Source organism: Lepidochelys kempii, chromosome 2 (assembly GCF_965140265.1).
Source record: "Lepidochelys kempii isolate rLepKem1 chromosome 2, rLepKem1.hap2, whole genome shotgun sequence".
NCBI classification, from domain to species: Eukaryota; Metazoa; Chordata; order Testudines; family Cheloniidae; genus Lepidochelys; species Lepidochelys kempii.
Genome location: NC_133257.1, coordinates 156,965,708 through 156,987,714, shown reverse-complemented (window position 1 = coordinate 156,987,714; position 22,007 = coordinate 156,965,708). Strand labels below are relative to the sequence as shown.

The 22,007-nt window shown below is 48.7% G+C and overlaps 1 protein-coding gene across 9 annotated transcripts in view; it reads left to right on the top strand.

Moving 5' to 3' along the window:
• The window catches only part of RECK (reversion inducing cysteine rich protein with kazal motifs), a 144,293-nt gene that overhangs the window by 107,925 nt on the left and 14,361 nt on the right, over nt 1-22,007 (top strand). For all 9 annotated transcript variants that reach the window (XM_073332540.1, XM_073332536.1, XM_073332543.1 and 6 more), the window contains one exon: nt 1,809-1,882. In XM_073332540.1, the coding sequence (XP_073188641.1) occupies nt 1,809-1,882 (74 nt within the window). The remainder of the gene's footprint in view (nt 1-1,808; nt 1,883-22,007) is intronic.

The window sequence follows — 22,007 nt, the reverse complement described above, 5'->3', positions numbered from 1 at the left end:
CTGAGCTTTAGCAAACAGTCCCCTCTAAGAGTTACTTTAGGAAAGCTCACATACTCAACTATTCTTCTCTAGCAAGATTTGTGATGAAAAGCAAGCCTACCAACTGTTAACAGTCACACTAGGTTGCTACCAGCCTTTTCACACAAGTGCAGGATCTAACAGATCACACATGTTTTCATGCTACAGAAACCAAATAATTTAAATATGCAGAAGTAAAACATTCTCAAAGTGTATGGATTGTAAGGAAGGATGGTCCAATGGTTAGAGTGCTAGCCTGGGATTCTAGAGACCCAGATTCAGATCCCCACTCTGCCGGACTTCTTATGTGACATTGGGCAAGTCACTTAGGGCAAAGTATTTAAAGCTATTTAGGTGTAGATGCCTTAATTCCTTTAAAAATCTTGCCCTAGCCTCTTGGCATGTCTGTGCTTTTGAGCTGGGGGTGATTCCCAGCTCCAGGAGACGTGTGTGCTAGCTTTCATTGAATGTGTTAGCTAAAAATAGACAGTAGGCGCAACAGTGCAAGTGGTAGGAGGGGCTAGCCACCCTGATTACATGCCCACTGGAGATGCTAGGTGCATACACCAGGTGGCTAGCCCCTCCCACCGCTTGCACTGCTGTAGCAACATTCTGGTTTTGGTGTGCTAGCTCGATGAGAGTTTCCATGTGAGTATGTCTCTGAGTTTCAGAATCACCCCTGCAACTCAAACTGTAGACATACCCTCTTGGTGCCTCAGTTCCCCATCTGTAAGCTGGGGATAATAGGATAAGTACGATCTCACAGGGGTTTTATGAGGATAAATGCATGTAAGATTGTGTGAAGTGCTCAGGTGTTTAATGTAGTTGAGACTATTTAAATACCTAAGCTAAATATATTGTGATTTTTTTTCTGAGTGGGACAGAGCCAGAAGTGGGGAAGAGGCTTTGACTTTTATCTAAAGACTGTCTTTAGTCACCCATCTGACTCTTGAATTCTTCTTTGGAGTGTTCAGTGGTAATGGGGCAATTGGGTGGGCTGCAGAGGTGGTGCGGAGGACTGGATGAAGAAAGCTCATTCAGGGAATGAAGTAACAGCAGCTCTGGAAGACAGACACCTGAAGAGGGAGGGGAGAATAGTAGAGTCAGAGGTAGGTGGTAAAACAGGAGCCCCAGGGGAGAGGTGGCTAACAAGGAAAGCAAGTATTGCTGAATATAGATAAATAATGGAAATCTTAGAAGAAATCTGCCTGACAAGCTAAGAACCTAAATCCCAACATGCCATAACTGTATAAACAAGTTAAAATTGTGCATTTACTCTGCAGTGTTTTGATTACACTAATGATTTATGCCATCAAGCTCTTTCCACCTGCATCTATAATGGTTACAATAATCTGGTATCTTTCTTGTTGCTCTAGTTCTCCCTTGCCTCCATTCCAGTAGTTATTACAGACTTTGGGGTACTTTCCCGAGCTGTGCACATGTAGTGTATCTTGCCTTGTGACTTAGCATGTACTTGCATATTTTTGTAGCCTCATAGCAATGTGATACCATATTTAAGTGATTAGAAGTTGATCCTATGACTCCACATTGAAATAGCATTTGATGCATGTGGGATTGGATTGTTTTTGAATTGCAGCTGCTAAACATAAAAATTGCACAGAAATTTCATAACCCAACCACTGACTGGAAAGGTCTGTTTTCATAAAGGAAACTTTGTGTTTGGGAGTTTTGTTACTGTGTATCATTTACCATTTAATTTTGACTTTCACTTTTTTTGAAAGATCTGATTAAAACCCTGAAGTGCACCTGCTTTTGTTTGTGTCATGTAGGAGCCTGCTGCCCACTGTGTGCTGGAATGCTGAGAGTCTTATATGATAAAGACAAGCTGGACACTTTTGCCAAGGTAAAGAACTGTAGCCATTTCCCATGTAAAATGGCTGAAAATTTTGAAGGGCAGTTTGTGACAGCCGGTTGTTTTAAAAAATTGGGAGTATTAACCTCCAAAAATGCCAAATTATTGTGTAATAAACCAGAAAGTTTAAAATACTCTATAATGGTTCCTTTTCATCATCTTTAATAATTTTACAGTCTGTTTTAGTCATTGGTATTAAGGTGTAAGAATTGAATTGTAATAGAGAACAAAATAGAGAAGGTTCAAATAAATACTATCATGTGCTCCATACAATTTTACAATAGTTTTGTGATATAAGATTGCAGCAGCTTAAATAATTTAAATTGGGGAAGAAAAATACCTATATCCGTTCTGTACCAGTGATGGGATTGTTCCTTTATAGCTTTCAGAATTTGATGTAGTGTTACTTAATATTTTCCTACTACTGCCCTGGGAAGAACTATTCTATTCTGTTAATATATTTCTCTGTAAGTACCTTTACTCGTATTTTCCTCTGCTTAATTTAACCTATTTCCTCCTGATACACCTCCTGAAAAATATTCTCTAACTTTGATGGTTTACACTCTTCTGATACTTTAAAAATGTGATAATTATCTAAGTCATTGTTTAGCCAAACTATTCCTGGTTAACTCTTTTTAACTTCCACATAAGACAGATTTCCTTCCCCTCCCTGTGTTCCTTTCTCTAAACCTCCAGTTTGGTAATAATTTTTTCTGCTGTTGAGTGTCCAGAACATTTGAGATGTTGCCTCCCTAATGCAGTGTATAGAGAAGCTACATTCCCTACTGGCCTATGGTGTGATGCCATAAATAACATTTGGTACCACATCACATTGCTATATCTTGTGATAATGATATCTGGTATGAAAAAAGGGAACTTTTTTTTTCCCCTATCAACATGGTGTTTCTCATTTTCAAAAAAGACAACCAACAGATAAAACAGAATAACTCCCCAACAACAACTGAAACATGATATCAATATTTAGACAATTATGTGGAAGCTATGCTAATTATTTACAAGCGTACAATTTCTTCTTGTGATGAGTGTTCATATCCAGGATACAGTTTCTCAATACTTTTCCAAAGTGTCTGCAGGATGCAAACAACCTCTTCTAAACAGTTTGCTTCTATGTGTTATACTCTCTGAGTTAAAGAAGAATAATTACAAAATGGCTTAATGAAAGTGCCAAATAATGTAAATCCCAAATTTGACCCTGTAATGCTCCTCACTCGGGGTTTGGTTGGGAAGCGTGGCCTAGTGGTCATGGGCACAACCCAGGCCTGCCAAGGGGATTGTGGGGAGGGGAGCCCAGGACCTCCTACTCCACTGGGCTCTGACTCAGGGTCCTTCGGGCTACCAGTAATCTGGCAACCAAGGCTGCTTAAGGCTGTCCTCCCTGGGCCTCTTCCTCTCATCTTCCCCTGCGGGGTCAGCTCAATCCAAGGCCTTCACCTGGTGGGGAAATCCAAACCAAAAGAAATAAGAGGGAGATACCAATGTCACAGGATACTTCCCTCTCTGGTTGTCTCTGCTGTGGATCCTCCCTTCCCTCAAGGAGGGCCCCTTTGGGCAGCAGCGTCAAAACCTTTAGCTTTCCCTCTGCTCTGCTGCAGCTGTGGACTGCAGGTCTGCTCACCTCCAGCTCTGCCACCCAAATGAGCTAATTCCCTGCCTTTTAATTCCTCTAGCAGATGGAGCATTTGCTGCAGGTGCGGTGGGCGGGGCTGGCTGAGCCCAAAATAATCCCTTAACCTCTTGGTGCTCAGTGTGGGTTTTGTACACCACATCACAGACCCTAAAGGGGATCATGAAATACTAGTTCTTCTAGGAATGTCCCTGTGGGTGCTCCACTTTTTGGGGGGTTTGAGCGCTCCTGAGCTTCTAGTCTGAGATTTAAGGTAGCAGTGCCCTGGTTGGCCACGCACGCGCTGCTGTCAGCTCGTGCTGCTCTGAGTGGGTATCGCATGTGCGTAGCCAGCTGTCCCTCAGTTCGTTCTTTGCCGCTTTCTTTGGCTTTGGTCAGAACAACAGCAGAGCCTCAGAATAATCTTCATCAGAATACTTTTTCCTTTCCTTTTTGCCCAAAATTACCCCTTCCCGTTCCCTGCAAGGTTCTTGTCTCTTCCCTTTCTGTTTAAAAACAAACAAACAAACCAACCAGAGACACTCTTCAAACAGCTATGCCTGGCTCCCCAGGCTTTAAACATTGCCTCACCTGTAGACTGTCAATACCAGTCTCTGACGGTCACTCCTAGTGACCATGCTGCCTGGGGGAGACTCACGTTATGCAGAAGTGCCACCACCGCAAAAAGCTAATGGCAAGGACCAGAAACGCTTGGGAACTCCAGCTCAAACTGATGCTTATGGAGAAATCCCTGCATCCTGCCTCTGACCCTGAGCAGGGGACCCCTCCCCACCAGCTCACTGACTCACCAACTGCCCTGTCAGACATGGGGTCCTCCTCTAAGACGAGCACAAAGGATCCAGCCCCCATGAAAACAGAGAAGCGGTCTCACTCCTCCCCCCAGGGAGAATCGCCATGCAAAAAGCGATCTCCGACCACTAAATCCACCCCAGTACCATCGGCACGTAGAGCTTCGGACCGCATGGCACCGGGTTCGTCCAGTGCAGAGGCAACCCGAGGCGCGAAAGACCCGGTGTGGTTTAGCTCTCAGACAGGCAGCCACTCATACAGGCAAAACTAAGGCTGTTCTTCTTCGAGTACTTGCTCATACCGATTCCAATTAGGTGTGTGTGTGCCGCGTGCACAGCCATTGGAGAATTTTTACCCTAGCAACACCTGGTGGGTCGGCTGTGGAGCCCCCTAGAGTGGCACCTTCATGGCGCTGGATATATGCCCCAGCCAACCCAGCGCCCCCTCAGTTCCTTCTTACCGCCAGTGACGGTCGTTGGAACTTTGGAGCTCGGCTTTGCTGCTCTCCAATCTCCCTACCATTTTTCCTACACAGTTTGTCAATAGTTTAATAGTTATAGTTGTAGTTATAGTTATTTGTATTAGTGGGGTTGGAAGGGGTTTCCCTGCTCCCCATCTATTGCTTGGGCTCATGCCCAAGGCTCTGGGCTTTAAGCCCTGTGGTTCCTGCTCTAAGCCCATATCAAGGGGCGACCCCCATGACTCTTGCCTGAAGTGTCTGGGGGAGTCTTATCAAGCAGACAAGTGCAGGATCTGCAGAGGGTTTCGTCCCTGGACTAAGAAGGAGTGGGACTTTCGCTTAAGAAAGCTCCTCATGGAGGCAGCTCTTAGTCCTCAGCCTGCAGCGGTGTGCCAAGACCCAGCATCGAGCACTTTGGTGCGCAGCTCCCCAGCAACAGAGGTAGGAACGACACTGTGATCAGACTCTGATAGAGACCCATGGCACCGACATTCCCTGGCACCGCAACAGACTTCATCAGTCCAGCAGCGCTCCCACTCGCCTGGCCAGAAGTGGCACTGCAAACCGGAAAAGGCTGGCCCACCTCAGCAGGCGCCACCCTCCCTGGATCCGCCCACAGAGCCGCATCCTACAGGGGAGTGCCCAGGTGTACAAGTGGCAGCTTTGGCACCATAGACTCCAGCACCAAGAACGGATCCGTTGAGTCCAGTGCAACTGGACTCCCCTACTCGCAGCGTGGTTGAGGTCCAGTTGCAGTCTACTCCAGATACCTTTGCGGCTGCAAGGGATCTGATTGCCATGACAGGCACTGGCACCTGTTCATGTGGCACCATCCCGGGGCAAGCCGGCTCTTATTCACTCGCTGGCACTGTTGGTCGAGCCGCAGCACCGATCCCGTTCTTGGCACCATTCCTGCTCCCAACACTGCTTGCAGTCCCGGCACGGCTCTCCATCACGGCGCTGGTCGTACTCGCGGCACCACTCTGACTCCCGGTGTTGTTCTCAATGCCGCTCCGTATGCCAGTCGCCGTCCAGGAGTAGATCCCGATCCAGACACTGCTCCTGATGCGTCATCGTCGCGGCCTACGTCCAGATCCAGACACCGGTGTAGATCCCAGCACCACTCCCCAGCATCACGGTACCGCTCTCCACCGTCGCAACATCTATCTCCAGCTTCGTGGTACTACTCTCCATCATCTTGTCGATGTGACTCGGCGCAGACCCACTCAGCACCACCGTGGCCATCGTGTTTTGCCTCTCGTTCATCAGAGTCGGAGGCAGGGTCGTGTTTCTCAGACCACCGCCATTTGGATCACTGCTGCCTGGACTTGGGCTGGACGTTGGCAGGTACAGGAGCAAGGTCCCGCTCAAGGGTCCACTCAGTGGCCCTTTTGGATGCCCTGGGCATACCAGCAGGTCCAGGATGCTCCGTCTGGGCTTCTCGTTCAGCCCCGTCCAAGCTGTGAGTGCCAGAGGCCACCTCCAGCTATCCTACTCCTGGAGGCATGGAGACTGTGGTGTCATCCTTCCCGCCTCCAGGCCCTCCTCCAACTCCAGTTCCTGGTCCGGAAACCGAAGTCACGGGCTCAGGGCAACAGGGCCCAGCTCAGCAAGAGGCTCCAGATGATCCTCTGCCTCCCTTGGCCTCCTCCTCATCCTCACCCGACGAGGCGGTGGTGGGAACTGCTATATCGGGTCCCCCTCCAATAGATCTCCATGCCCACCAGGACCTTTTACGCAGAGTGGCGTGGAATATGAGCCTGCAAGCACAGGAGGTTATTGAGGTGGAGGACCCTGTGGTTGACATTTTGTCCACAGATGCTCCATTTAGGGTGGCCCTACCACTCATTCGGACCATTCAGACCATGGCCAGAACAATCTGGCAAATGCCCGCGTCCATTCCCCCAACTGCTAAAGGGGTGGAGCGGAAGTATTTCGTCCCCTCCAAGGGATATGACTGTCTCTACACTCATCCACAGCCCTGTTCACTGGTGGTGGCCTCAGTGAACGAGAAGGAGCGGCATGGTCAGCAAGCCCCGGCGCCCAAGTCAAAAGAGGCCAAGTACCTCAATCTATTTGGGCGCAAAGTCTATTCCTCGGTGGGACTTCAGCTCCAGATTGTGAACCAGCAGGCGCTCCTGAGCAGATACAACTTTAACTTTTGGAACTCCATGATGAAGTTCAAGGAGCTGGTACCTCCAGAGTCCAGAGAAAAGTTTGGGGCCCTGGTGGAAGAGGGCAAAACGGTGGCGTGGACCTGATTGCAGGCCTCCTTGGACACTGCGGACTCTACCGCTCGGACCCTCTCTTCAGGCATCACAATGAGGCGTATCTCTTGGCTTCAAGCTTCCGGCTTACCACCGGAGCTTCAGCAAACATTGCAGGATCTCCCCTTTGATGGAGAGAGCCTGTTTTCGGACAAGACTGACTCAAGGCTTCAGAACCTCAAAGACTCAAGGGCCATATTGAGGTCACTGGGCATGCACACACCAGCTACTCAGCAGAAGCCCTTTAAACCTCAGCCTCAACGCTCCTATCCCCCTCCTTGGCCGAGGCAGGATTTTTATAGGCGACGGGGGCGTAATGGCAGGAGGAAGTCCTCCAACCACCAATCCGGGCAGGGCCAGGGCCCTTCCAAGCCCTCGGCAGATTCTAAACAAAACTTTTGAAGGGACGCGTGAGGATGATGTACCGGACCTCGTTCAGGATTCTTCTTGAATCATTTATCCCGTTTCCACAGTGCTTGGTCCCTCATAACCACGGACCATTGGGTTCTTTGCACGGTGGAAAGGGGATACTCTCTCCAATTTTCTTTCTCCGCACCCTCCCACCCTCCCTCCTCGTCCCTCTTCAAGGACCCCTCTCACGAGCAACTCCTCATTCAGGAGGTTCAGATGCTTCTCGCCATGGGGGCATTCAAGGAGGGTCCAAGGGAGCTAAGGGGCAGGGGGTTTTACTCCCCTTACTTCCCAACTCCCAAGGCAAAGGGCGGATTTCGGCCTATCCTGGACCTGCGCGGACTCAACAAATTCATGGTAAAGTTGAAGTTCCACATGCTCTCCTTGGGCACCATTATACCTTCCCTGGATCCTGGAGATTGGTACGCTGCCCTCGACATGAAGGACGCATATTTCCACATAGCGATCCATCCAGTGCACAGATGCTTCCTCCGCTTTACGATCAACCGCAAACACTATCAGTTCACGGTCCTTCTGTTCAGTCTCTCTACGGCCCCCCAGGTGTTCACCAAATGTATGGCAGTCGTGGCAGCCTTCCTTTGTCAACGACGGATACAGGTATACCCATATCTCGACAACTGGCTCATCCGAGGTCGCACCAAAGAACAGGTACAGTCCCACCTTCAATTGGTCACGGACACGTGTTGTCGATTAGGCCTCCTTTTCAACGTGGCGAAGTCTATGCTAGAACTGACCCAGAGAATAGAATTCATCGGGGCAGTCCTGGACTCTCTGCTTGCTCGAGCCCTTCTGCTGGACACTTGTTTCCAAGGTTTGGCAAGCCTCACCTGGAGCCTTCAAAGCTTCCCAACCTCGATGGCAAGAACGTGCTTGAGTCTTCTAGGACACTTGGCTTCCTGCACGTACGTGACCAGGCATGCCAGACTATGGCTCCGCCCACTTCAAGCCTGGCTGGCATCAATCTATTGTCCAGGTCGAGACAGCCTGAACCTGGTGGTCACCATCCCAGAGAGAGTCCTGGCCTCTCTCCACTGGTGGCTAGACCCCAGGGCCGTATGCGAAGGAGTCCCCTTCCACACCTATCAGCGGTAGGATCTAGAGGTAGGATCTATGGGCCCCATCTGAGCTCTCTCTCCATATCAACGTACGGGAACTAATGGCAGTACGTCTGGCTTGTCAAGCCTTTCAGGAGTGGTTGCATGGTCGGGGTGTGGCAGTCCTCACAGACAACACCATGGCCATGTTCTACATCAGCAAGCAAGGGGGGGCTCGTTCCTCCCCCCTCTTTCAGGAGGCCATTCAATGGTGGGAGTTCTGCATAGCCCACTCCATTCACCTGGTGGCGTCTTTTCTTCCAGGGGTCCAGAACATGTTGGCAGAACACCTCAGCAGGTCCTTCCACTCCCACGAGTGGTCGCTCCATCTGGATGTCATCCACTCCATCTTCCTAAAGTGAGGGTTTCCCCAGGTCGACCGGTTTGCCTCACGCAGCAATCAGAAATCCCCGGCATTTTGTTCCCTCCTAGATCACTCCCCGGGCTCTCTCACAGACGCCTTTCTACTCCCATGGACGAGCCGATTGTTTTACGCCTTCCCGCCATTTCCCCTTGTACACAAGGTCCTGCTCAAGGTGCGCAGGGACAGGACATGGCTGATTCTGGTCGCCCTGGCATGGCCCAGGCAACATTGGTACACCACGCTGCTGGAGATCTCCATGGACGCCCCAGTGCTGCTGCCCCTTTTTCCAGACCTGATCACTCAGGATCACGGACGTCTCTGTCACCCCGACCTACAATTGCTCCACCTTGCAGCATGGATGCTGCGTGACTGAGCCATTCAGAACTCCTCTGTTCTCATTTGGTGCAGCAGGTTCTGTTGGGTAGCAAGAAACCTTCCACTTGGGCCACATATATGGCTGAGTGGAAGCGATTCTCATGCTGATGCACTCACCGCGGCACGCCCCCCCCCTCCAAGCGTCAGTCCAAAATGAGTGGCACGATCTCCTGGGTAGGAAACAGCAGGGCCTGGCTATATCATCCATCAGAGTTCACCTGGCGGCCATCTCAGCTTTCCACCCGGGAGCAAATGGCCCATCTGAGTGATGTAGTGGTGGGAGTCTGCTATAGACCACCGGACCAGGGGGATGAGGTAGATGAGGCTTTCTTCCGGCAGCTCACGGAAGCTACTAGATCGCATGCCCTGATTCTCATGGGTGACTTTAATTTTCCTGATATCTGCTGGGAGAGCAATACAGCGGTGCATAGACAATCCAGGAAGTTTTTGGAAAGCGTAGGGGACAATTTCCTGGCACAAGTGCTAGAGGAGCCAACTGGGGGGGCGCTTTTCTTGACCTGCTGCTCACAAACCGGGTAGAATTAGTGGGGGAAGCAAAAGTGGATGGGAATCTGGGAGGCAGTGACCATGAGTTGGTTGAGTTCAGGATCCTGACGCAGGGAAGAAAGGTAAGCAGCAGGATACGGACCCTGAACTTCAGGAAAGCAGACTTCGACTCCCTCAGGGAACGGATGGCCAGGATCCCCTGGGGGACTAACTTGAAGGGGAAAGGAGTCCAGGAGAGCTGGCTGTATTTCAAGGAATCCCTGTTGAGGTTACAGGGACAAACCATCCCGATGAGTCGAAAGAATAGTAAATATGGCAGGCGACCAGCTTGGCTTAATGGTGAAATCCTAGCGGATCTTAAACATAAAAAAGAAGCTTACAAGAAGTGGAAGGTTGGACATATGACCAGGGAAGAGTATAAAAATATTGCTCGGGCATGTAGGAATGATATCAGGAGGGCCAAATCGCACCTGGAGCTGCAGCTAGCAAGAGATGTCAAGAGTAACAAGAAGGGTTTCTTCAGGTATGTTGGCAACAAGAAGAAAGCCAAGGAAAGTGTGGGCCCCTTACTGAATGAGGGAGGCAACCTAGTGACAGAGGATGTGGAAAAAGCTAATGTACTCCATGCTTTTTTTGCCTCTGTCTTCACTAACAGGGTCAGCTCCCAGACTGCTGCGCTGGGCATCACAAAATGGGGAAGAGATGGCCAGCCCTCTGTGGAGATAGAGGTGGTTAGGGACTATTTAGAAAAGCTGGACGTGCACAAGTCCATGGGGCCGGATGAGTTGCATCCGAGAGTGCTGAAGGAATTGGCGGCTGTGATTGCAGAGCCATTGGCCATTATCTTTGAAAACTCGTGGCGAACCGGGGAAGTCCCGGATGACTGGAAAAAGGCTAATGTAGTGCCAATCTTTAAAAAAGGGAAGAAGGAGGATCCTGGGAACTACAGGCCAGTCAGCCTCACCTCAGTCCCTGGAAAAATCATGGAGCAGGTCCTCAAAGAATCAATCCTGATGCACTTGCATGAGAGGAAAGTGATCAGGAACAGCCAGCATGGATTCACCAAGGGAAGGTCATGCCTGACTAATCTAATCGCCTTTTATGATGAGATTACTGGTTCTGTGGATGAAGGGAAAGCAGTGGATGTATTGTTTCTTGACTTTAGCAAAGCTTTTGACACGGTCTCCCACAGTATTCTTGTCAGCAAGTTAAGGAAGTATGGGCTGGATGAATGCACTATAAGGTGGGTAGAAAGCTGGCTAGATTGTCGGGCTCAACGGGTAGTGATCAATGGCTCCATGTCTAGTTGGCAGCCGGTATCAAGTGGAGTGCCCCAAGGGTCGGTCCTGGGGCCGGTTTTGTTCAATATCTTCATAAATGATCTGGAGGATGGTGTGGATTGCACTCTCAGCAAATTTGCGGATGATACTAAACTGGGAGGAGTGGTAGATACTCTGTAGGGGAGGGATAGGATACAGAAGGACCTAGACAAATTGGAGGATTGGGCCAAAAGAAATCTGATGAGGTTCAATAAGGATAAGTGCAGGGTCCTGCACTTAGCATGGAAGAATCCAATGCACCGCTACAGACTAGGGACCGAATGGCTAGGCAACAGTTCTGCGGAAAAGGACCTAGGGGTGACAGTGGACGAGAAGCTGGATACGAGTCAGCAGTGTGCCCTTGTTGCCAAGAAGGCCAATGGCATTTTGGGATGTATAAGTAGGGGCATAGCGAGCAGATCGAGGGACGTGATCGTTCCCCTCTATTCGACATTGGTGAGGGCTCATCTGGAGTACTGTGTCCAGTTTTGGGCCCCACACTACAAGAAGGATGTGGATAAATTGGAGAGAGTCCAGCGAAGGGCAACAAAAATGATTAGGGGTCTAGAACACATGAGTTATGAGGAGAGGCTGAGGGAGCTGGGATTGTTTAGTCTGCAGAAGAGAAGAATGAGGGGGGATTTGATAGCTGCTTTCAACTACCTGAAAGGGGGTTCCACAGAGGATGGCTCTAGACTGTTCTCAATGGTAGCAGATGACAGAACGAGGAGTAATGGTCTCAAGTTGCAGTGGGGGAGGTTTAGATTGGATATTAGGAAAAACTTTTTCACTAGGAGGGTGGTGAAACACTGGAATGCGTTACCTAGGGAGGTGGTAGAATCTCCTTCCTTAGAGGTTTTTAAGGTCAGGCTTGACAAAGCCCTGGTTGGGATGATTTAACTGGGAATTGGTCCTGCTTCGAGCGGGGGGTTGGATTAGATGACCTTCAGGGGTCCCTTCCAACCCTGATATTCTATGATTCTATGATCTGTCTTCGCCAACCCCATGGTCGGTAGGTTCCTTAAGAGACAGGACCATGTCTACCCGCAGGTATGGCAGCCAGTCCCCACGTGGGACCTTAACCTGGTCCTCTCCAGGCTTATGGGGCCCCCGTTCAAGCCGTTGGCCACCTGTTCCCTCCTATACCTCTCTTGGAAAATGGCTTTCCTCATTGCTATCACGTCGGCGAGGCGTGTCTCCGAACTCAGGGTTCTTACCTTGGAATCACCCTTCATGATCTTCCATAAGGATAAGGTGCAGCTGTGACCTCACCCTGCCTTTCTTCCCAAGGTGGTATCGACCTTCCATATCAACGAGGACATTTTCCTCCCAGTTTTTTATCCAAAACTGCATGCCAGTCGTCAGGAGCAGCGGCTACACTTCCTCGATGTTCGTAGTGCCCTTGCCTTCTACATTGAGCGTACGAAGCCATTCAGGAAAACGACCCAGCTCTTCGTCATGGTGGCGGACCGGATAAAGGGCCTCCCAGTCTCCTCTCAGCGTATCTCTTCTTGGATCATGTCCTGTATCTGTGCTTGCTATGATCTGGCCGATGATCTGACCCTGCCCCTCACCGCTCACTCCACAAGGGCTCAGGCCTCGTTGGTGGCTTTCCTGGCCCAGATGCCAATCCAGGAGATCTGCAGAGCCACTACTTGGTCTTCAGTACATACTTTTGCTTCACACTATGCCATCGTCCGACAAGCCAGAGACGATGTGGCGTTTGGTAGAGCGGTCCTACAATCCACGGTACTTCACTCCGACCCCACCACCTAGGGTAAGGCTTGGGAGTCACCTAATTGGAATCTATATGAGCAAGCACTCAAAGAGGAAAAGACGGTTACTCACCTTTGTAACTTGTTCTTCGAGATGTGTTGCTCATATCCATTCCAAACCCACCCTCCTTCCCATCTGTTGGAGTGGCCGGCAAGAAGGAACTGAGGGGGCACTGGGTCAGCTGGGGCATATATCCAGCACCATGAAGGCGCCACTCCAGGGGGCTCCACAGCCGACCCACTGGGTTTTGCTAGGGTAAAAATTCTCCGACGGCCATGCACGCAGCACACGCACACCTAATTGGAATGGATATGAGCAACACATCTCGAAGAACAACAGTTACAAAGGCGAGTAACTGTCTTTTCCCTCAGAGCCTGGAGAGCTGAAGCCCTCAGCACAGAGCAATGCTGTGGCGCCACCTCCGGTCAGCCCTCTAACCAATCTAGGTCCAGAACACCAAGATCAGCCAGATCTACTTCACTGGTTGCCTCAGCTTCTCCTGAAGTTGCCGGGGAGGAGCAAGAGGGCAATGAGGACTTAATAGAGTGTGACATCCAACTTCCTACCAATATTTCTTCATCGTCCCCGGAGGATACAATCATGCCTCCCCCTACACCGGCGGACGACTGTAAATCTTTCCAAGATCTGTTCAAGCATCTGTTGATTCCCTAGCCATCTGCTTAGAAGAGCTGCCAGAGACATAGCATAAGCTCACAGACATTCTCCATGCCTCTTCTACGGCCAAGATTGCATTGCCTATTAATTCTGCCATTATGGACCCAGCAAAAATGGTTTGGCAGACACCAGCCACAGCCCCACCCTCTTGTAAACATTCAGACAAGAAGTATTACGTGCCAGCTGAAGGGGTTGAGTTCCTCTTCGCTCACCCTAGCCCAAACTCACTGGTTGTGGAAGCCGTTAATCAAAGGGGAAAACAACACCTGTCTCGTACCACCCCTTATGATAAAGACTGGAAATGCCTTCACCTGTTTGGTAGAAAGGCCTATTCCTCAGTGACTCTTCAGTTACGCATCGCTAACTATTCCACGCTATTAGCCAAATCCACTCACAACAATTTTGCACAGATGACTGTTTATTGAGCATCTTCCAACAGACAAAAAAGAACAATACAAAGCGAGCATCTCAGAAGGTCCCCTGATTGCCAGGACAGCCTTGCAGGCATCACTGGATTCTGCAGACACGGTGGCTCGCTCCATCACCATGTCAGTAGTCATGTGGAGGGCCTCTTGGCTCCACCTTTCTGGCTTCCCCAAGGAAATCCAGGCGACAATCGAGGACTTACCTTTTGAGGGATAGAAACTCTTTGCGGACACCACGGATGCAGCCTTGCATCCACTCAAGGACTCCCGTGCCATGCTGAAAACCTTGGGAATTCACGTACCTGATAACAAAAAGGAACGGCACATTTTACACCCAGCGCTTCCATACTGCTCTGTATACCCAGCCGCAGAGATAGTACTATCAATGTCGCAAACAACATCAGCCAAGATGACTACAGACACCAGGGCAATGCCCCACGTCCCAACCATATATTTCTGGACAGGCATTTTGAAGTGTTGATCGAGGGCATGAGAGCCAATCAAATTCCATTGCCACAACCATCTCCCGATTCCAGTCCATTTGGAGACTGCCTAACACCTTTCTATCTGGTCTGGGCAACCATTACATCGGACAAATGGGTTCTGGAAATTATACGCAAGGGCTATGCCATCCCCTTCACCTCTATTCCATCAACCCACCCCCCTTCCCCATCCCTCTTCAGGGACCCTTCTCACAAGCACCTACTACAGCAGGAAATAAATCACCTCCCACAACTCAGTGCCGTAGTACCTGTACCTCCCAAACATAGGAGGACCGGGTTTTATTCACACTCTTTCCTCACCTAAAAGAAAATGGGTGGCTGGAGGCCCATATTGGACTTGCACAAGCGAAACAAGTTTATCAGAACTCAGTATTTCAAGATGGTTACTCTTGCAACCATAATCCTGGCATTGGAGAAGGGAGATTGACTCTTGACCCTCAACCTCCAGGATGCTTATTTCCATGTTACCATACATCCTGCACATAGAAGTTTCCTTTGTTTCACAGTAGGCAACCTGCATTTCCAGTACAAAGAGCTCCCATTTGGACTTTTCACAGCCCCGTGAGTTTTCTCCAAAATCCTCGCTGTGGTCACAGCCCATCTTCGCAGATAGGGAATAATCATATTCCCCTACCTGGATGATCGTCTGTTGAAAGCTTCTACATACCAATGGGCGGTGGACGCTTTGTTGCTCACTGCAACTCTGCTCAGAAGACTAGGCCTACAGATCAATGCCCTAAAATCCACCCTAATTCTGACCCAACAGTTGGAATCCAGAGGTGCCCACCTGGACTGCACCACGGCATTGGCAAGTCTACCCCAACAACGCTTCTTGACATTAACGAACCTCACAGCAACCATACAAAACAGCCCACAGACATCCACCAGGTTATGCCTCCAACTTCTAGGACACGTCAGCAACCATGTTTGTTGTAAAACATGCACGACTTCATATGAAGCACCTTCAGGCATGGCTCCATACAGTATACATTCCTCACAGACATTCCATTCACAAGCAACTGACCATGCCCACCACGATAAAGAACTTGTTATCCTGGTGGACAAACCATTCTAACTTCTGCACAAGGTGTCCCGTTCCAACGACACACCCCATTAGTAACGATAACTACAGATGTGTCTCTCCTGGGCTGGGGGCACACCTGTCCGAACATACCATCCAGGGCAGATAGCCCTCCATGGAGTCCATGCTCCACATAAATCTGTTGGAGCTCCAGGTGGTCCGCAATGCATGCCACCATTTTCTGCCCCTCATTCACAAGAAGACATTGCAGATCCTTACAGACAATTTGGCCACCATGTTTTATATCAATCGCCAAGGTGGGGCATGATCTTACCTGCTCTGCACAGAGGCAGTTCACCTTTGGGAGTGGTGCATCTCCCACAACATAGACCTCAAAGCAGCCTACTTACCAGGAAGCCAAAACAGCACAGTGGCCGAGCTAAGCAGAAACTTCTCCCGGACACACAAATGGGAAATGGGCCGAGAAATCCTCACCACTGTTTTCCAAAACTGGGGTTTCCTCACAATAGACCTTTTTGCAACATCCCACAATATCAAGTGCCCTCAGTACTGCTCCCAGGCAGGACTTGGGGAAAACTCCTTCGGGGATGCCTTCCTCATGAAATGGGAAGCGCCTCTAATGCACGCTTTTCCCCTGATTCCTCTGATATCTCGTGTCCTTTATATGATAAAACAGGACAGATCCCGAGTAATCCTGATCACACCAATGTGGCCCAGACAAACCTGGTTTCACTATCTCAACCAGATCACTGAACATCACTGTGGCCCCTTCCACTCGTACCTCCCCTACTCACTCCAGACTCAAGTCGTCCTCATCACCCAAACATCCCAATCCTCCATCTCAAGGCATGGCTAATTTGTGGCTGACACCTCTGGAGGCAGGCTGTTCTAGAGAGGTCCGGGATATTTTGATGAACAGCAGACGATTTGCCACACGAAAAACATATACTCAAAAGTGGCTTCATTTCTCCATATGGTGCAGACAAACAACTCTCCCCTCGAATGGCTCCATTACCCGCAATACTTGAATATATGCTGATCCTAAAAAAATCGGGTCTTTCTATCAGTTCACTCCAGGTACACTTATCTGCAATCACAGCTTTCCATTCCAAAGTAGATGGCCTCACTATTCACACTAAACACTTCCTCAAGGGTATACTGAATACTTACCCTACAGTCAGAGACCCTGCCCCTATGTGGGACCTTAACTTAGTCCTCTGTACCCTCATGGGCAAACCTTTTGAACCTCTGGCTACCTGCTCCTATTACACTTGTCCATGAAAGTTGCCTTCCTAGTCACAATTAAGTCGGCATGACGGGTTGGAGAGCTTGGTGCCCTGATGGTAACTTCACCTTACACCGTATTCCTCAAGGACAAGGTAATCCTTTGCCCACATCTGAAATTCATACCTAATATGGCCTCATCCTTCCATCTCAACCAGCTCATCTACTTACCTGTATTCTTCCCGAAGCTGCACGCTGGCAGCAGGGAAACATCTCTTCACACATTGGACATTCGTAGAGCACTTGTGTTCTATATAGATAGAAGAAAGACATTCAGGAAATCTACCAAACTGTTCATTTCCACAACGGAACAATCTCAAGGACTAACCATTTCCAAACAGCAACTTTCAAAATGGACATCAGAGTGCATCCGATTATGCTACCATGAACACGACCTAGAACCCCTCTCTGGTCTTCACACACACTCCACCAGGGCTATATCCACATCAATAGCCTTTCTTAAAGATACACCCATCATTGATATATGGAAAGCAGCTACCTGGGCATCAGCCCACACCTTCACCAGACATTACGCCATAGAGAAGCAATCAGTTGCTGATGCTCATTTCAGAAAATCAGTGTTATCCACCACTCAGTAAACATCTTCGAAGCCCCACCTTCCACTGAAGGGTACTGCTCCATAGTCACCTAAAAGTGGAGCACCCACAGGGACATTTCTAGAAGAAGAAGGAGGAGGAGGAGGTTATTCACCTGTGCTAAGGCTCAGTCCTCCCTCCAGTCCTTGGTTAGTGCCCCAGCAAGCTGTGATTCCATCCTATGCTCCAGGGCTGAGATGCCTAATAAACCCCACTTGTTGATCTCAATCCATACATTGACTTTTTCAGAAACGGGTAGGAAGGAGCTATCACTTCAGAGATGAGACATAAATCTCCCTCTCCTGGACCCTCAGAGCCGAGACACAAGAGTGTTAGACTCATCCCAAGCTCTGCAGCTGAAGGGCAGCCTTATTATGCCTCAGTATTAGTAATGACGAGCGCCTATGGTACCAGCTAAATCTGCTGCCTGTCCTTTGACGCTGACCTTTTTGGTACCCAGCAGCTTGATACCTGCAGCTCCCACATGTCAGTGGCCAGCATCTTCATGCGTACTGTCCCTTTTTGGAGCTTAAGGTCTATAAGCACAGAAGCCTGGTCTACACTGGAAAATTAGGTCGGTTTAACTATGTTGACGGGGATGTGAAAAATCCACACCCCTGAGTAGTATTGTTAAGCCAGCCTAAGTCCCTGTGTAGACAGTACTAGGTTTATGGAAGAATTCTTCCATCGACCTAGCTATTGCCTCTCCAGGAGGTGGGTTACCTGCACAGATGGGAGAATCCCTCCCATCATTGTAGTTACTGTCTACATTGAAGCGCTACAGCAGTGCCGCTCAGCGGTACAGCTGCACTGTAGACAAGCGCAGAATAGTCTGTGGACCCAGTCAGCAGTGCTACCTAGACCTCCAGTCACCAAAACCACAGTACCAATACAGCTGTTGAGACATCAGCATCATCTACGTCCCTACCCAAGTGCAAGCGATGCAAGAGCATCTTAGCACACCAGAAAGACTAGTCGCACCTGCTGGAGGAGGTGCATTACTTTTAGTCTTCTGACCTTGGACATAATAAAGGCTCAACTCCTTCTCCTTCTCTCCTTCCCCTGCGTGGGTACCACATGGAGTCAGGGAGGGACTCCAGTGATCTCTCTTGAAGCAGTAAAAGGCTTGGGGCTCCGGGACAGGCTCTTTGGTACCCTCCTCTGTGTCAGAACCTAGGAGAAAGAAGGAGCATCGCTCCTCTAGTAAAAGGAATTTTCTGCTAGAAATTCCCAGTAAAAAAGAAGTCCAAGTCACCTCACTGCTCCTGATCTAAAGATGATTTCTTGGCTCAAGTCAGGTATGAGTAGAGCTCTGAGGGAGTGTGATGTCAGAACTCTAGCACCGTCTCAGGAATACCAGAGTATCAGGGACTACCTTGGCACCAAGCACTTTGGTACTGACCCCTGTGATCCCAATCTCTTTAGTACTACTTGCTTTGATGCCAAGTGCATCAATACTGTCTGCACTGAAGTTTATAGCGCCATCATTCTCCATTCTGAAGTAGTATGTGGTCCTGAGGGATCTTCATGTCACTGATGAGCTAGACTCTCCACTGCTTTCTACAGGACTAAATATCTCAACCACAATGCTGATGGCCCTCCACTTTGGCAGTACTGCCTGCTAGTTACATCTCAACTAATGATGCAGCCTAGCAACCCCCGCTTCAGAAGCCCCTCACATTAGGTTTAGAGTGCTATTTCTCTTCATCAGAGTCCCAACACAGTAGGAAATATTCATTGGAGCCCTCTGACTATTTGATCCTTTATTAGTATGAAAGAGGGCTTCATATATACCTAGATTATATGCCTACTGTTCTATTCCCTATATAATCTGGTACCTTCTTCCCTGGCCCCCAGACCCTTTTCCATATAATATTTAATCAGGGCCCTATTGGAACCCCTGGGGTCTTCACCATACAAGGCACCACACTTCATCACCACTTTCCAGGGTTTAGAGCCTCCTCTCCTGCATACTTCCCAGGGAGCTTGGAGTATTAGCTTTGAAGCTCCTGAATCTGACATCTGCTCCCTCTCCCTTACCCCCCAAGGAGTTATCTGAGGAGAAGCGGACAGAATAGCGGACAAAACCAGTTACTATATTCTTTTCTTCCCCAGATAAGGCAGTGGTCACATCTACACCACCTCACAGATGACAAAAGAGCTTCCAAGACCTGCTCAGGCACACAGAAAATCTATTGAAATACCAATGGAAGTGGTACAAGAGAGCTCCTGTAGGCTCTTGAATATTCTTCATGTCTCTGTGCCTGTCATAAACATACAGCTAAGCATAGCCTAGAATTCCTTTGCTTCTGTAACTTGACCCCTCTGCCTTCAGGCAGAGAAAAAAAAACCCTCTAATTGCTCTCAGCAAAAACCTGTTTCCAAGCAGCCAAAAGGAAAGAAAAATTTGTCCTTTTTAAAATCCTGCTGTGCTTTTGGTTCAAAAATGATTCCACTGCTCTGCCACCATGTCAGGGTTCGTTCCCCACTCTGAACTCTAGGGTACAGATGTGGGGACCCACATGAAAGACCCCCTAAGCTTATTTCTACCAGCTTAGGTTAAAAACTCCCCAGGCACAAATTCTCTCTTGTACCTTGGGTTTAAGTAACGCTGCCACCATCAAGTGATTTAACAAAGAACCAGGAAAAAGGACCACTTGGAGTTCCTCTTCCCCCAGCAATCCCCCGCAAGCCCTTACACCCCCTTTCCTGGGGAGGTTTGATGATAATATCCTAGCCAATTGGTTACAAAATGATCAAAGACCCAAACTCCTGGGTCTTGGAATAATGGGAAAATCAGTCAGGTTCTTAAACGAAGGATTTTATTTAAGGGAAAGGTAAAAGAATCACCTCTGTAAAATCAGGGTGGTAAATACTTTACAGGGTATTCAAATTCAAAACACAGAGGATTCCCCTCTGGGAAAAACCTTAAAGTTACAGAAAACAGGAATAAACCTCCCTCTTAGCACAGGAAAAATTTACAAGCAAAACAAAAGATAAACTAATCCGCCTTGCCTGTCTTACCTATATTGGTTTCAATATTGGAGACTTGGATTAGGATGGGTTGGAGAAGATGGATTTCTGTCTGGCCTCTCTCAGTCCCAAACCCCTCCCGCCCCCCACACACAAAGAGCACAACCCCCTCCTCCCTGATTTGAAAGTATCTTTTCCTCATTGGTCCTGTTGGTCAGGTGCTAACCCAGTTATCTGAGCTTCTTAACCCCTTACAGGTAAGGAGGAATTCTAGGCTACCCTTAGCTGTATGTTTATGACAGTGCCATTCGTATAGCACTGCCCATCAACGAAGTCCTATTACAGTCATCAAAGCATAGCTGGCAAACATCAGCATCAGGAACTACAACCTCTAAAAAAGGCAGCTAGGAGGTACCAGGTGCCACCCAGACAGTCTCACCTAGTGCCTGGCTTGCCACTGATGTGGCAGCTAGTTAAAGGAGCAAGCAACAACAGCCTCCAGAGATAAAGAAGCAGCTTGATATATTTGGACATAAGAGTTATTCATTTGCCAGCCTGCAATTCCAGGTTGCTAATTATCAGGCATTACTTTATGAATTGCCATAGATTCTCAGACTTTACTGACAAACTCCCACAGAAATGCAGGGTGAGGAGTTAAAATTTTCTGATGGACAGCTAATGTTGGTAGGGAGTTGCTCTATAAACAGTCTGCTGGATTTCTACCCTTGCTCCCCCTGATTTGGGAATCACTTTCATTTTTTCAAAATGTCAGAACCTCATAACACCAAATTTCTGGGTTTTATACACTATCAGATACTACATCTGCCCTCCACCCCCCACCCCATCTCAAGGACCTCACTCATGAGAGACTTGCATCAGGAGACAGAGTCACTTCTGTCTCTTGGTGCAATAGAAGAAATTACTCTACAGTTCTGGGGGAAGGACTTTTATTCTAATTATTTCCTTATAATGAAGAAAAAGGAAGAATGGCACCTGATTCTGGACTTGAGGGGGCCCAACACCTTCATCTGGTGCTTCAAATTCAGAGGCATCCCTAGCCTCCATAACTCCATCATTAGATCCACAAGACTGGCTTAAAGTATCAGGGAGTAGCAGTGTTAGTCTGTATCCAAAAAACAACAAGGTGTACGGTGGCACCTTAAAGATTAACAGATTTATTTGGGCATAAGCTTTCATGGGTAAAAAACCACTTCTACAAGATGTTTACTTTTATATTCTTCGAGTGGCTGTGCATATTCCCACTGTGACAGACCCAGACCAGTGGGATACAGGAATCTGGTAGAAGGCAAATATATTGGCCACTGGATGAACAGTTTTCTGTTTCCTGAGTGACCAGAGCAGGGCTGCACTAGAGCAATCAAGAACCTGCTAGAACCAATTAAGACAGGCATGCTAATTAAGACACCGGGAGCCAATTAAGAACATACTAGAATCAGTTATGGCAGGCAGACTAATCAGAACACCTGGTTTAAAAAGGACCTCCTATTAGTTAGGGGAGGGTGTGCAAGGAGCAGGGAGTGAGAAGGCGTGCTGCTGGAGGACTGAGGAGTACAACCGTGATCAGGCTTC